General features: G+C 36.5%; 1 protein-coding gene across 1 annotated transcript in view; it reads right to left on the bottom strand.

The window, feature by feature from the left end:
- The window catches only part of SORCS1 (sortilin related VPS10 domain containing receptor 1), a 726,370-nt gene that overhangs the window by 231,180 nt on the left and 479,564 nt on the right, over window positions 1–15,626 (bottom strand). Inside the window, 1 exon segment of the mRNA XM_074295531.1 lies at window positions 7,341–7,499. Within this exon segment, the coding sequence (XP_074151632.1) occupies window positions 7,341–7,499 (159 nt within the window).

Here is a 15,626-nt window from a genome sequence, read left to right on the forward strand (position 1 = left end):
AGGAAGACAGGTTCTAGAATTGGAAAGGGCATTCAAAATCACCTAGATCAATGCACTCACTTTATAAATAAACTGAGGCTGAAAAAGTGGGTTCACTTAAGTAAGTGAAGTCACACAGAAAAATTTCACTTTTCAAACTTTCTCTACAGGTTCAGGCATCCGAGAAAAATCAACAACATGCATCTTTCCACCATCTATCAGCAACTTTCAGTCTCACCTTGAAACCACAGCCTAATTTGAGGATGTAAGGAAAAAGAGAGGAGTAATAAAAAGGGGGAAAGCAATAGCAGGGTAATGGGTTAAAGGGAAAAAAAATCACAGAAAACCAGACTGCTCCAGAGAAAGGAATCATATATCATTCAGTCAGATTCTAGCATTTTATCACTGAGGAAACTGAGCCCTAGAGAATTCATATAATTTTTTTTAAGATTAAACAGCTTCTAACTGCAAATATAGTACTCTTTTCACTGTGCCAGAATAAGAATGGATGTGATGTGTATGTGTGTGTGTGTGTGTGTGTGTGTGTGTGTGTTTGAGAGAGAGACAGAGACAGTCAGAGACAATGATAGAAACAGAGAGACAGAGACATGCATACATACATGTAGAAACGAAAACAAAAAAAGTAAAGAGAAAGAAAAGGGAAACAAGGAGAAGAGGACAGGAGGGAGGGGAGGAAGATTTTATTTAGGTCTAACCTTTAAGGGAGTATTTTATTTGACTAAAAGGTGCCTAAAGACAATAGCCCTTATTTACAGTCTTGGACCTTCTTAGTTATACTTATACTAATCCAGCAGCAATCCCCCAAAAACTGAGACCAGATTTTGAACTATGGATTCTACAGCAAAAACAACAGTATTAGTGCCTGTCATGAACACTTATTCATATAGTTTAAGTTGATGGGTTTTTTTCCACTCTTTATTGGGCAATTAGCTGTCAGCCTCCCCATCAAGGACATCACTGACGTTTCACCAGTGCAGGGTAGCTGCATCTCATCAGTGCTAATAGCCCTGTTGTTCATGGGTGATTAACAACTATTGTTTCTGTGTCACTGACCCACCTGCGTGGGCACAGCACAGCCCCAATCTGGGATTGGCATCCATTGGATGCAGCAGAATGGTCTCCAAGACTAAATATCCTTGGAAAAAGGAACATATCCCCAGAAGTATGTCCTCCCCAAGGAAACACCTCAACCCACAATCTTATTTAGGCTATCTGATTAATACAGGCCCAAGATGGATAATGCATGTACCTTCTTTTTTTTTTTTTACTGAAGTTCCTTCAGAAAAACGTTCAATATACTCATTCCTCAGGAGTGTTTGGACTGTTCCAGGTGTTTCCAAAACTATTTTCCTGTATTCCAGCTTCTCCTCTACTAATCCTCATGACTTCTCCAAAACCTTAAGGGCTCTCCAATCTAATTCAATATATCTATATTAAGTACCTACTATGTGCAAAATGTGAGTTTAATAATGGAGTGGAATGGATGGAGAGCAGGTACCACATTCAGAAAGAATTGGGTTCAAGGTTCTGATACATATATTGGTTATATGACATTTGGTCAAGTAATTAATCTAACAGAGAAACATTCAACTTAGCGGAATGGTAAAACAACTATAGATTTGCATCAGTAAAATATATTTTTTACGTAAGGGTCTCTTTTACTAGGGAAATTACAGGTCTACAAACATTTTAAAACAGTCTAGGCAGTGGGTAATATAAAGGTAGAGTTCTTCAGGGAGCTCACATTCTATTGAGGAATAAAATGTAACAGCATAAGAGGAATATAAATTGATAAGTACACACATGTACATTTGAAGAGAAAGAAGCAAGCACTAAGAACAAACACTAAAAGGTTAGGGATAGACTTGCTATAAGAAGTGACGTATGAGTTGTGCTTTGAAGGAAGCTAGAGACTCTTTAAGAGGTAAAGGTGACAAGTGACAGTATTCTAAGTATGGGATAGAGCTTGTTCAAAAACACAGGACAGAGGAAGTAATTTGTCAGATCACACAGTAATTTGAGATCACACAGGGCAGTATACTGTAGCTCAATTATGAATTGCTTTAAATGCCAAATGGAAACAATGGGGGAAAGACAAAGGAAATGGAAGGAGGGAGAACACAGAGAAGATGACAAATAAATAATTCCCAAAGGTCAAAAAGGATAAGAATTTTATTCATCTTTGGGATCATGTTCCTGAAACAAGTCTAAGCAATGAAATACAGTATAAATAACTGTGGTCTAAGAACAAACCTGAGGTTAGAATTGTAGTTCTCACTATATATTAGCAACTCACTATCCACGGGACACTGAGAAAATGAGATCACCTCAGTTTCTTCTACTGTAAAATGGCAATATTTGTGCTACAGGGTTATGACAAGGATCGAATAAAAAGATATATAAAAAGCACTTTGTACCTATAAAACATTATATAAACGTGAACTAATTACTTTTGAACATTAGTGTCACTGGTTCTTAACAGGTAATTTGATCTCATTTTTATCTATACAATAGTTTCCTCTTCTATAGAGCTGAAAGGCAGTAGAGGATCATGGATAAAGTGCTGAAACTGTATTGAAATTCTTCCACATTATCCTGGACGTGTCATTTAATATTCTCAGGACTTCAGTAAGCCCATCCATAAAGTGAGAGGCATGCCTTAGTAATTTTCTAAAATCACTTCCTCTTCCAACTTTTCAATCATACATAAGAATGTTGAACTAGGTGATTTCTGAGTTCCTTCTAAATCTAAATCATATGACTTTAATCCTGAAACAATACTAAATACCCCCATTTTGCAGGGGAAGGAACTAAGGTCTAAATCACATTGTGAATTAAATTAATGCCTGATTAATGATTAAAATTAGAACCTTGATTAGAACCTCCAAATCTCATGACTCCTAGCTGAGGTCTGTGACCAATTCCTCTATATAAGACCAGTAGAAGTGGGAGAACAAAAACAGAGGACCATAGATTCAAAACAGGTAAAGAAGTTAGGTCAAATATTCCAGCTCCCTCATTTTACATTGGAGGAAACTGAGTTCCAGAGAAAGTAATTGATTTATTCAAGATCACAAAGGAATTCAGATTAGCACTAAGGTGAATGGGATTCTAAAATTCTGGATTCTTTTCATTCTACCAACCATGAAGGTTTATACTTTTATGTGTCTCCTCCATTAGAGGCATAGAATTGTAACTAGAACTTGTAAATCTTCTCCCTTGCTGCTTCACTGTTAGATGAAAGAAACTTTCAAGGACTGATTAGTATAATGAATCAGGTTGAAGGAGAAATATTCAATCTCCTGCAGCACTGGGCCTGCTTTTCACTGAATACACAACATTGGGCCAGATGGACCACAGCTTTGCTCTAGGAATGAAAATCAGGCATTATGCTCATTGGTCTGCTGGAGAATAAAATACTAATTGCAAATCTTCTCTATTTTTAGACTTGACATGCATTTTATTTGCCACTGAGGGCAGTATAAATTCTAAGAATTTCAATTTGCTTTTCTCAGAATCCTGGCAGCTAAATAGACCCTAAGAGATCATCTAAACTATTTCTCTAACTTCAGGCAATATGAAACAAATGCAGTATCCTGGGCAGATGAAATCTACTCTTTTCCTTTGGAATCATATGTTCATATTCTACCTATCAATCCTTATCCAACGCTTTCTTTAAGGTAAAGTTCATAATTACAAATTTCACTAGAGACCTTCTCTAATTTTCCCCATTCTATTCTCATCACACCTTAACTTTGTAACTTCTGCTCCCATTCCTATTTACATATGCTATTATCTGTACATTATCTAGGTCAAGTCAAGTAAGAAAGCATTTATTGAGTGCTTCTTATGTATCTAGCACCATTAAAAAGTGCAGTATATACAAAGAAAGGAAAAATGAAACATTTTTTGCTCCCAATGAGTTTATAGACTAATGGGGGGGGGGGCAACCTATAAACCGTATGCACAATCAGCAAAACAGAAGATAACCTTGGAGATCAATTGATTATTTACTAGGTTATACTCTGCTTCTGCATAATGCTGAATTATTGTCAACCTACATAGACTATGTTTGTATCCTGGTTCCCAAACTAGCTTGTGAGCAATTCAAAGCAGCAACAAGCCTTCAACTTTAGAGATGCCACAAAAATACTTCTTCTCTACCAAGTATTCAGCAAGAGCTTATTCAGTGCTTGCTGCATCACAGAATATTAGGCTTAGAAGAAATTTTAGAGATGATCCAGTCTGGACTTCATTTTCCAGAAGAGTGCAGATGGAGGAAACATTTTTTCCTAAAGGTTACAGGACTAGCTGTATCAAACAAATCCAAGTAAAACTCAATACTGCTGGTTCCTAGCATTTTCCTTCCTACTAAAACAAAAGCATGGAAGTAACTCCATTTTCAAGGATGACCTGGAAAGGAAATTTTCAACCTCCTTTGGATACTTATTTCATTATTTACAAGCTCTTTCTACTGATATTCTCCAGATCTAACCTCAATCAGTCATTCTATAGCTTCAATGCTGAAGAATTTAGGTCAGTCTAGAATAAAATTGCCCCTACATCCTAAAAGAGAAAGCCAATAAAGTTTTTCTTTTGCTGTGTCTTCTCCAAAGTTTCTCCAAAGCTGATCTCCAAAGCTGTGGGTAAAAAAGTTACTTTGCTATTTCTCAATGCTTATTAACCCATATTCACCTCAATGTTTTCTTCCATTCCCTTTGTTCCTTCTGGAACAACTTGTATTTTATTAACTGACAACTAGAAGTTCACTAGAAAGTGAAGTCAGGAAACTGTGAGTTCAAAACCAACCTCAGATTTGGCTATATGGCTTACTGGCTATATGACTCTTGGCAAATCACTTAACCTCTGTTCAATATGGTTTTCTTATATAAAACAATGATATTAATAGCACCTATCTCTCCAAGTTGTTGTGAGGATAAAATGAAAAAAAAAATAATATTAAACTGCTTAGCATAGCAGTCTACTAGGAGGAGGAGGAGGAAGAGGAAGAAAAGGAGAAAGAGAAGGAGGAGGAGGAGGAGGAGGAGGAGGAGAAGGAGGAGGAGGAGGAGGAGGAAGACGAGGAGGAGGAGGAGGAGGAGAAGGAGGAGGAGAAGGAGGAGGAGAAGGAGGAAGAGGAGGAGGAGGAGGAGGAGGAAAATGGTGGATTTAGTACCAATGGATTTAAGTTCAAAACCTGCCTCTGCTACTTAATATTAGGTAAACCTGGGAAAGTTTCTTAGCTTCTCTGAGTCTCAAATGATCCCTTAGTTCCCTTCTAGCTCCATGTCTAACTGAATTCCTGTGATCTTTCATAATAGACTATTTCCTCTCACATTCCTCCCATATTCTTGCAAACACAGAGACTTGGTTCTCCTCAGAAAACATGGTATCCTCAGTGTTAGATATTCTTTCTCCAGTCCTTTGTAGACATTCTCTCCAGGAGACAGAGTTGACAGATTTTAGGCTCCCAGAGGACATTTCTAGATGCTTCTTCTATGCCATCATTCAGTAAACTGTCTTTGAGGTTCTCACAATCCATTTACATCACTGGATGCAATTCCTGGTTGGTGGCTAGTTTTCCTATTGACCCTTAACTTAGGGACTTCAATATTTAGATAATTGATGTCCACTACAAAAAAAAAATCAAAACAACAAAAACAAAAAGCCATTATTATCACCACCACTTCCACTTTCACTTTCACTTCTACAATAAAAGCAAAACATCTGACCCACTAGTAATCAATTTCTTCTCTCACAGTGCAGTCCATCAAAAGATGATCAATCCATTTCCACAATTTAGATTCTGACATATCTCACTCTAATCACAACCTCTGATTCTTCTATTTTGTCCTCTGCCTCATTCCTCTTTCACCCCCTCCCAACTTTGTGTGTGTGTGTCTGTCTCTGTCTCTGTCTCTCATCCTCTCTTTCTCTTTTTCATCTCTCTCTCTTTACCTCCTTCTCTCCCTCTTCCTTACTCTCTCCCTCTCCCTCTCTTTCTCTTCCTCCTTCCCTTCCTCCTTCTCTCTCTCCCTCTCTCTGTTTCTTCCTCTCCCTCCCCCCTTCCTCCCTCCCTCTCCCACCAGTTTTTAGTGTTCTTTCTTCCCTAAAGTTCCTTGACATTTATTACAAGATGACAGATTTAAGAGCTAGAAGTGACTTCAGGAGTCATTCAGTCCAACCCCTAATTTTACAGATGAAAAAAGAGAAGTGACCAAGAGAAATGACAAGACTTACCAAAAGTCATTGATACTGTAAGTTGCAATGCCAAGTTTTAAAGCTGATCTTCTGACTCTAAACCCAGAGCTTTCTCCATTGTGCCACTCTTTGACAGAGTATGTCTTCCAATAAAATGTCAGCTCAGCATCTATGGACTTGGATTCAAATTGCCTCTGAACGTTACCCTGTCTGACCTTGGACAATTCACCTTGTCTGGCCTCAGTTCTCTCACTTGTAAAATGAGGAGACTAGATAGACTTAAATTTTTATTTCAGCTCAAAACCAACCTCAGATTTGGCTATATGGCTTACTGGCTATATGACTCTTGGCAAATCACTTAACCCCTGTTCAATATGGTTTTCTTATATAAAACAATGATAATAATAGCACCTATCTCTCCAAGTTGTTGTGAGGATAAAATGAAAAAAAAAATAATATTAAACTGCTTAGCATAGCAAATGTAAGCTGCTACTGCCACTGCTACTAGACTAAGACTATGACTACTAATACAACTATTAATGGGGTTCCCACGGTATAGTTAAGAATGACGGGGGAAGACAGAAACTATTTTGGGTCTTGCCTCTTTGTCTGAGTATCTAACACAGTATCTAACACATAACTGGCAATTAACAAATGCTTAAGGGATTGAGATAGGATAGAACTGAATCCTTTGATTCCACTTATATAGGAAAATCTCGTAGAGAACTTCCTCTGCCAAAGCAGGTCAGCACTTTCTCTACAACTTATAATTTTAGAATGTTGGTAGAAAACTGAAGGTTAAGTGCTTTACCCAGGGTCACAGAGCCAGATCAAAAAGGAGGCTTGGACTCAGGTCTTGCTAACTCTATCTACTATGTCATTCTGCCTCTCAACAATTTGTTGAAATAAATTCGTTTCAGAGTCTATTGAATGGCCATTTAACTGAATCTCTCTCAGAAACTAAACCCTATCAACAAAACCTTTCCTCAGATCCCCATCTTTCCCTGCCAGGGCACTTGGCACAAAATTCAGGCCTCTGTGAATTACAAAAGAAATCATTAGACAAGAATCTGGGGAAAATTAAATATTGGTCTTTTACTCCAGAGCTCTGCCAAGCTGTCTCAAAAGAACACACTCACCTTTTGGTCTTGACTATATGCCAGGATCCAATCCTCTTGCTTGGGATGGAAAAGTAGGCTTTGGATATAAAAATTCAGCCGATACTTTTGATAGGTTGCCCCTTCATCAGAACTGATCAATAAACTGCTTTCAATCTCCGGGTCTGTAAGTAACATGATCTGGAGGGGTGGGAAAAAAACAAAAACCAGAAAATCAAACCTACCTTAGGAAAAGGAAAAGATTTGGGTCAAATAAACTTTGAAGAGAAAGAAAAAAAGACAAAATATACTTGACCTAAAAATAAACTCAAGACCCCTTCTGTTCAAGCCTACATTTTTAAGGCACAACCAATCACCAGGATATTTGGACTGGAAGCAGGGCATTAAAATGGTTTTCCCATTCTTTGAGTACTTAAGAGAAAATCAGAATTAAAGATCTTGGAGATTATCAACTCCTACTACATCATTTTACAGATGAGGAGCTTGAGGTACACAGATAGAAAACAATTAATCTAAGTCAAAGAGCAAATTGGTGGTAGAGTTAAAACTAAAATCCAGATCTGCTCTTTCCCAAGACTCTCATAATTAAAACATCACATTTCTTTTTCAGTACTTTTACCACAATAAGATTTCTTTGTATCATCACTTAAGGCTTTTCCACCTCTTTTTCTTCCTGTGTAATTTTGTCTTTTCTCCTTCTTTGAATAATAAGTAGATTTGCTGAAGTAAGGTGATATGATTTATATAGGGGGAGGTATGAGAGGAATATTTCAAGCTCTGCTCAAATTCAAAATTCATCAAAAATTTAGCAAGCTATCTATTATTTATAGAATATACATCAGTCCTAGTAGGAATACAAAGTTTAAATAAATTTTGGTCTCTGATTTCATGTAACTTATAATCTAAAAGGGTAATAAATAGCATGTATAGCCAGCTATAATATAGAGTAATTACATTGTAGTCTGTACTCTGGGTGTGGGTCCTAAACTTACATAAATGATAATATATTTTCTTATTTGCCATAGTTGTAAAAATTGTTCTTCATGTTGTAATTGTAGTAGAAAGATGTAATAAAAAGAAAGTTTAATCTAACCTTAGACTTGGATGATTAATAAAGGAATGGTAAGTTATGGGTACATTGTACTTGGATCTACTCAGGGGAAAACATCAATGATGATGTTCAGTTCAGGTGAGACACATTAAGAAGTAGATTCAAATGAGAATGGCAAAATTGGTAAAGAGCCATAAGAATATGCCTCATATAAATTATTTTACAAAAACCATGTTTATAAAGAAAACAAAAAAATTAAAAAAACAAAATCAATAACTATCCAGTCTAGCCCATACCACAAGAAGGTCCAGGATTATGGTCCAGCTCAAACCAGTTCATAAGAGTTAATTCTTCAGTTTTCAGTGTGATCATTAACACTTTGGAAATTGGCAAATTTATTGTTTTGTTGATTGCTTAGGCTTAAGAAGATGTGATGAAGAAGGCTAATAATTGAGTAAACTTTAAAATATATTATGCATATATTTCCCTCTTCTCCCACTCAGCAAAGCCAGTTATTAAACACTGAACAGCACATCTCTGAATGTATCCCACTATATCCATCAAAAGGTCATCCAGTTCAATCTTAAAAATATGATAACTTCTTAGAAATATGTGAAAAGCTGATTGAAAAGAAATTGAATTTGTTTTATTGGCCCCAAAAGGCAGGTCTAGTAGCAACAAGGAAAGCTACAGAGAAGCTGATTCATGTTAAATCATAAAACTATTTACTAAGAATTTGCATCATCTTACAGTGGATTTGGGTGCCTAGGAAAGAGTTAGATTTCCATTATTGGAAGTTTTCAAGCAGATGCTTTAAAACTACTTATTAAGGATGTTAAAGACCATAAATTCATGACTCTGAGGTCTGATTGCCCAGCTATATTTCTTTGATTTTGTCCCTTCCCTGTGCCCTGAAAGTATGTAAATAAGGGAACTACCCTAGGCCTCATAGACAACTTTTTTTTTTTTTTTCTGAATTGTGTGCATTAAAATTTAGCAGGGAATTGCTTATTGTCTTCTGCTTCTGTTCTTCAATTTTATCTGTCCAACTAAGTTGTCAGTTTCTCAGGAGCAAAATATATTTCTTCTATTAATTCAATATCTCCTATTTAATCTTTCATAGTGGTGGGCAGCTAACATTCTTGCACATAGAAAAAAGTAATTGTTTTGTGTTGTGATTTTGGTGGAGTCCCAAAAAGGTTCCAATTTCTATCTCCACATAAAATTCCAGATTCAAGATATATTCCTTTGAACCAGAATTCATTCACCTTGGAAGCAGGAAAAAAGTAGTAATCAATCATTTTGTTTTAGTACAATAAGCTGAACCCCATGAAAAGAAGAGAAAAGGAGAGAAGGGAACAAGCATTTATTAAGAATACATTATGTGCCAGATTCTATTCAAGCACCTTAAAAATATCTCATTTGATCCTGACAACTCTGGAAGACAGGTGCTATTATTAACCTTATTTTACAGATGGGGAAACTGAGGCAGACTGAGATTAAAAAAATTTTCCAGAACCAAGTAGGAAATAGTCAAGGCTAGATTTGAATTCAAGTTTTCTTGATTTCAACTTCAGCACTTTATTCACTGCATCACTTTAACTGGCTAGAACTGCTCTCTGGAATCCTTAATTGGTGGGAGACAAGGAATATAGGGAGGGACTATTGAATAAGGAGGCTATTAGCAAGCTTTGGCTAATTTCTAATTGTTCCTAAGACTGGTCATGACTTGGCAAAAAGGTTATGTTTAATAATGTGAATAAAAACCAATTATATACAGGGGAAAGCATTCCACCATTAAATTCAGGATAGTTTCAGGATCTAAATAGTCTTTGGATTAAGTACTGCCTCCTAATGGCTAACCCTAGTTCTCCAAGGGGCTGTTTCATGGCATTTCTTCTTGGCCTGTTTATTCTGCATAGTGACTGTCTATCACTGTGAATCTATTTCAGCCTGTTGGCTTAAGAGTAGTATTAAAAGCTCTGGGATTCAGTGGACTGTATTTAATACACTCATTAAAACAATAACCAAAAAATGCTATCACTTGTGTACATTTGAATGATAAAAAGCTAAATGTGGAGTGGGTAAAGTCAGAAGTGATAAAGCAAATGACTGATTGATTGATTAGAAGGCATGCTTAGCAGAATTCAGAAAAGCCAGCACTCCTGACTACCTACAGAATTATGGACCATTAAGATTGGGAGACTCCTTGCAACCATTTTTGAAGAAACCTTATTTGAAAGGTAAAGAAATAAGTGCCAGCAAGGTTAACATCCACTAAGAAATTTGCTAATACCTCAAATTCAAGGTGAGCTAAGTGAAATTCATTACCCTTCTTCCAATATGCCTCCTGACATTCCCTAAAGCCTCACTTATGTAAATGGCACAAAAGTTTCTCCAAGAAACCATAATTAAAACCCTGAACTTGTTCTTGATCTATTAGACACCGGAAAATGCTAGCATTTCTTAGATCAAGCTATTTCACAATGGGTTAGATCAGTCTCTCCAGAAGCCATGCAAAGCATATTGCTAGTTCTACACCAGATAAGGGATTAGGATGGTAGGGGATGGGTGCTTCCACTAAGTCCTTTTTCCCTCTAATTTTCTACCTCTAGAAATTATTGATAATATGCTGCTACATCATCATGTCCCCATGAGTCTGTTTTTATTCAGTAGAAATGTAATCCTCAAGTGAAGTGTCTGGATGTATAGCCTATTTTGGTACTCATGACTTCTTTCCCATCTACTTATGAATTGACATTCAGTGTGTTTGTTTCAGAGAATGATGAGCAACGGGGCCTAATGTGTGGCTATATGAAGAGAAATCATTGCAGTTGCAGGGTTAAAGATTACCAGTCAAGGACACAGACTATTCCAGGAAGAGGAAGAAGAAAAGGAAGGGGGGAAGGGAGTCTACACCATATAAGAACATCGCACCAGGCACACACAGAGCTTTCAAAAGCATTTGGAGGCAATCGTATTAAAAACTCCGGATAGTTAGTGTCACAGTGTAAAATGTTGGGCTGTCACCGCAAATGGCACATGAGGCTCATATATAAGACAAGCTCAGCCGGAGCTGTGTTTATGTTTTTCAGGATGAATTTAAAGCACTGTGCATGTCTTCCTACTCCCTCCTTCTCCAGCAGCAGGAAAGCAGAAGAGTAGTGTGGGTGTCAACTCTGTGGAAAGCAGGATAGAAAACACGCCAAGGAACTGAGGACTTTAATTACCTTTCATCCCATAGTCCAATGACAATAATGCTTGCCAGTGATAAATTCTCACCAAGATACACGCCTCTCTCTTGTATTCACTAGGCAACCATTGTCCCCTCAGTGGCTGACTGTCACAAAGACAGACATCAGGTGATCTGCTAAAGTATAAACTCACACGGCTTCATTAAAATCTATCACAAACATTAAGCAAGGCCATTTAGATGTCTCCTAAACTAGCAGGCATACATCCAGGAGATTTCATATTTGCTAGGATATAAAAGCTGTCATATTTTGAATAACGAATATGCAATCAAATGATCATATTGTTTTCTTTCTCAAACCACAATTAACAATAATGTATAACAACCTCTCCCCACTACCACCAAAAAGTAATTTCCATGATAATATGGAAAGGCTCAATTTTATAGAGCACTTATTGACTGAGGCAGGGTGAATTTTTCTTCTCTCTGTTTCTGTATTTCTCTTTTATCATGCCCTGTTTCTATCTCTTCTGGTATCTACAAATCTCATAGTAAAATATTAATCATGCCATTGCTGGCCAACCAGTCCATGCAAATCAAAAACCCTGGGGCCTATAGAATATTTCTCAAATTATATTGCTTTCTATCCCAGGAATCTGAGGCTATTGATAACCTCATAAATGCAGCTATAGCTATATAATGTCAAACATCCAGGTACAATTGGAAAAGAATAGGCTTACTGACCAATTTTTTAAAATGTTGAGTTATTTGACACATCACAAACAAAATGTTTTAGATAATTCTACTCAGGTTAGTTCTTTGGCTTTCTCTGGATGATATATATATATATATATGTGTGTGTGTGTGTGTGTGTGTGTGTGTGTGTGTGTGTGTGTGTGTGTGTATAAATATAGGCACATGCAGCTGTGTCTATACGATGTCAAACATCTGGATAAAAATGCAAAAGAATAGGTTCATTGATCAAATTTTTTTTTAAATTTTGAGTTATTTGACACATCACAAATAAATATGTCTTAAATAATTCTACCCGTATTAGTTCTTTGGGTTTCATTGGATGATAACTATATAGGCATAAAAAGCTCTACAAAGTCCTCTTAGCAGCCCCAAACATTTATGGACATAAGACATCCTTAAAGAATCAGTGAAATCTTCCCTCTTCCCTTTCCTTCCTTCTTCCTATTATGACTGCCTACATGGGTGGGGATGTGGAGTATCTGTGTAAAGCAAATTTGAGTCATTCAGTGATTCATTTTTAAAGCTGTTCCTAAACAATTGACTTGTGTTCAGTAATACTGGGATAAGCCATATTCCAAAAGGAAGAACCTAAGCAAAGTCCTTCATGCTCTAGAGAAAACACAGCCATTCATTGGACAGCTCAGAGCAATACCCCACAAATTTACCATCTATGGAAATTTGATCTGAATGGAATGGAAAATAACATTATTTTGAGTTTTTGTACCTTCTTCAAAATATTTTTTAAATTATAAATATTCTACCATTCATACTTTTCAATGAAATGAATTCTCTTACATTTGAATATTATTTTAGTAACTACCACAAATCCAGATAATATCCAAGACAACTTGACTAAAAGGTTAAAAATGTCTGAGATTAGATTTTATATTTAATATTTCTGACTTTTTCTCAATTCAGAACCTCTGTTTCTTATAGCACTGTTTCACCCTTTAAATGGCACATAAGAAAAAGTGTGTTAACTTGATGAAGATAGATTGAGATTACAACTTCCCTGGTTCTCCATTTTCTCATTTATAAAATGTGAATTACAATGGCTAAACTGTGTGTTCATCAGAATATTTTGAGGGTCAGAGGAAACAATGAAAAGTGATAGTTTTATAAATTATAAAGTGCTATGTCAATATAAACTTAAAAAAAAAAAACTATTTCTCAAGCCCCAATGTGAATGAGGTTTTTCTCTGAATTAGCTAGGATGCAAACATAGGGAAAGATGCAGCTTTAGGTAGGGAAGGTCATTATTCTTTGCTTGGATCAGTCCACAAGTCATTAGAAACACTTTACTTTTGCCTTGCACAGTGTGCAAATGCTGCCCTCACTGAAGCTTCAGATGAATTGTTTTTCATGGAAAGTCAATAATGGCCACAAAGGCTTCACACCCAAACTCCAAGCATTCATTCATCACTGACTGTGAGAGAAAGAAGAAATTTTATTTGTTTTTCCTGAAGGTGATAAATGAATATGTAATAAAATTTATAGTTTTCAATACATTGCCTTTTTCCCCCACTTTCTTTTCACTTTTTTTGCATTGTTCTTTCAGCTCAGTTGACAGCAAGATGCCTTTCAAAATCAAGCACAACTTGCCTCTATATGACTTGATAATATAACAGCATCTGAGTCTATGAATGATGAGGGATACTATTCTGATGACTACAGCCAAGTGGGTCTCTGCTTTATGAATCTGTCCTGAAAAATCGCTTCCACTTCTTCTAGGTCAATCTTTACTCTGTTTCGGGAAACTCCTGCAAAGGTATCACTTGAAGAAGTCTCCATTCCCTTATTAATCCTACTCCGCCTAAGCTTTCTGCTCTCAGCATTTACTCCCACATATATTACAGCTCAGAAAGTTCCATCTTCCTTCCTTTATACACAAAGGTTCTTTTTGACTTGATGCATCATCTCAACCTTTGTGCATGAAGCTCTTTGGCCTCTTCTATAAAACTGTCATCTTTGGGCAGACCAGACTACAGCTGTCTGATTTGTTCTGTGCAATCTTAACCCCATTCCAGGTGCAGACAGGCACATAATAAGGGCTTTGGATGATAATAAGAGTGCATTGAGGGAAAACAAGACAAAACAAATTAAAAAAAACCCCACAGTAATAGTAGCAATCTGGGTCCCCATCTATCAGTTCATTTAAGCAGCACAAAAAACATTTTCCATCTATAAATAGCTTAAGTGGCTATTTGCAAACCTTTGGCCTCAAAATTAAAATGAATTAAACAAAATGTAATCAGAGCAAGCAAGTAATTTTCTGACCAATGTGGGTGGGAAGTTGACTAATCCTGAAGTGTGTTGAGCATTAATGTTTTCCATCCCAGGCAAGGGGGTGGAGAAGTGCTCTAAGGGTTTCTCAATTGGCAGCTGTTTCTAGGAGAGTAATACAGAAAGTTATATACTGCCTCACAATAATCCCTAAAAGGAAATCAGTGAATGCAGACAATTGGAAAGATCTAGTATATTGTTGTTATTCAGTCTTTTAGTCATGTCTGACCTCATTAGGGTTTTTCATTTTCTTTTGTTGGACAAAAATATACCATTTCCTACTCCAACTCATTTTACAGATGAGGAAAGGGACTTGCCCAGAGTCACACAACTAGTAAGTATCTGAAGCTAGTTTCAAGAAGAGGAACATTCTTGACTCCAGGTCCAGCTCTCTATCCAGTGTTCCCCTAGCTTCTTCATATATTGTATTAGGATGGTTCAGTCCTGGAGAAAAATGAATGTGGGGCCATGATGTGATACAACATAAAGGACATAGACTATGTAACTAAAGGATCTAGTTTTAAACATCTTTTCTGATATAATTTATTTTAGGCAAATCACTTATGCAAAAGACCCATGAAACCAAACATACTTTATACAGTCCATATTATTTAATATTAAAAAGGATCACTTGTAATCATCCTGAGAACAATTTAGAACTATGCCCAAAGAGTTATCAAACTATGTATATCTTTTGACAAAGCAATGTTTCCACTGGGCTTATATCCCAAACAGATCTTAAAGAAGGGAAAGAGATCCACATATGCAAAAATGTTTATAGCAGCCCTTTTTATAATGGCAAGAAACTGGAAACTGAATGGATGCCCATCAGTTGTAGAATGGCCGAATAAATTATGGTATATGAATATTGTGGGATATTATTGTTCTATAAGAAATGATCAGAGGATGATTTCAGAAAGACCTGGAGAAACTTACATAACTAATGCTAAGTGAAATGAGCAGAACCAGGCATGGCAACATGGCAACAAGACTATACAATAATCAATTCTGATGGAAGTGGCTC

The sequence above is a fragment of the Sminthopsis crassicaudata genome, chromosome 2 (genome assembly GCF_048593235.1).
Source record: "Sminthopsis crassicaudata isolate SCR6 chromosome 2, ASM4859323v1, whole genome shotgun sequence".
NCBI lineage: Eukaryota > Metazoa > Chordata > Mammalia > Dasyuromorphia > Dasyuridae > Sminthopsis > Sminthopsis crassicaudata.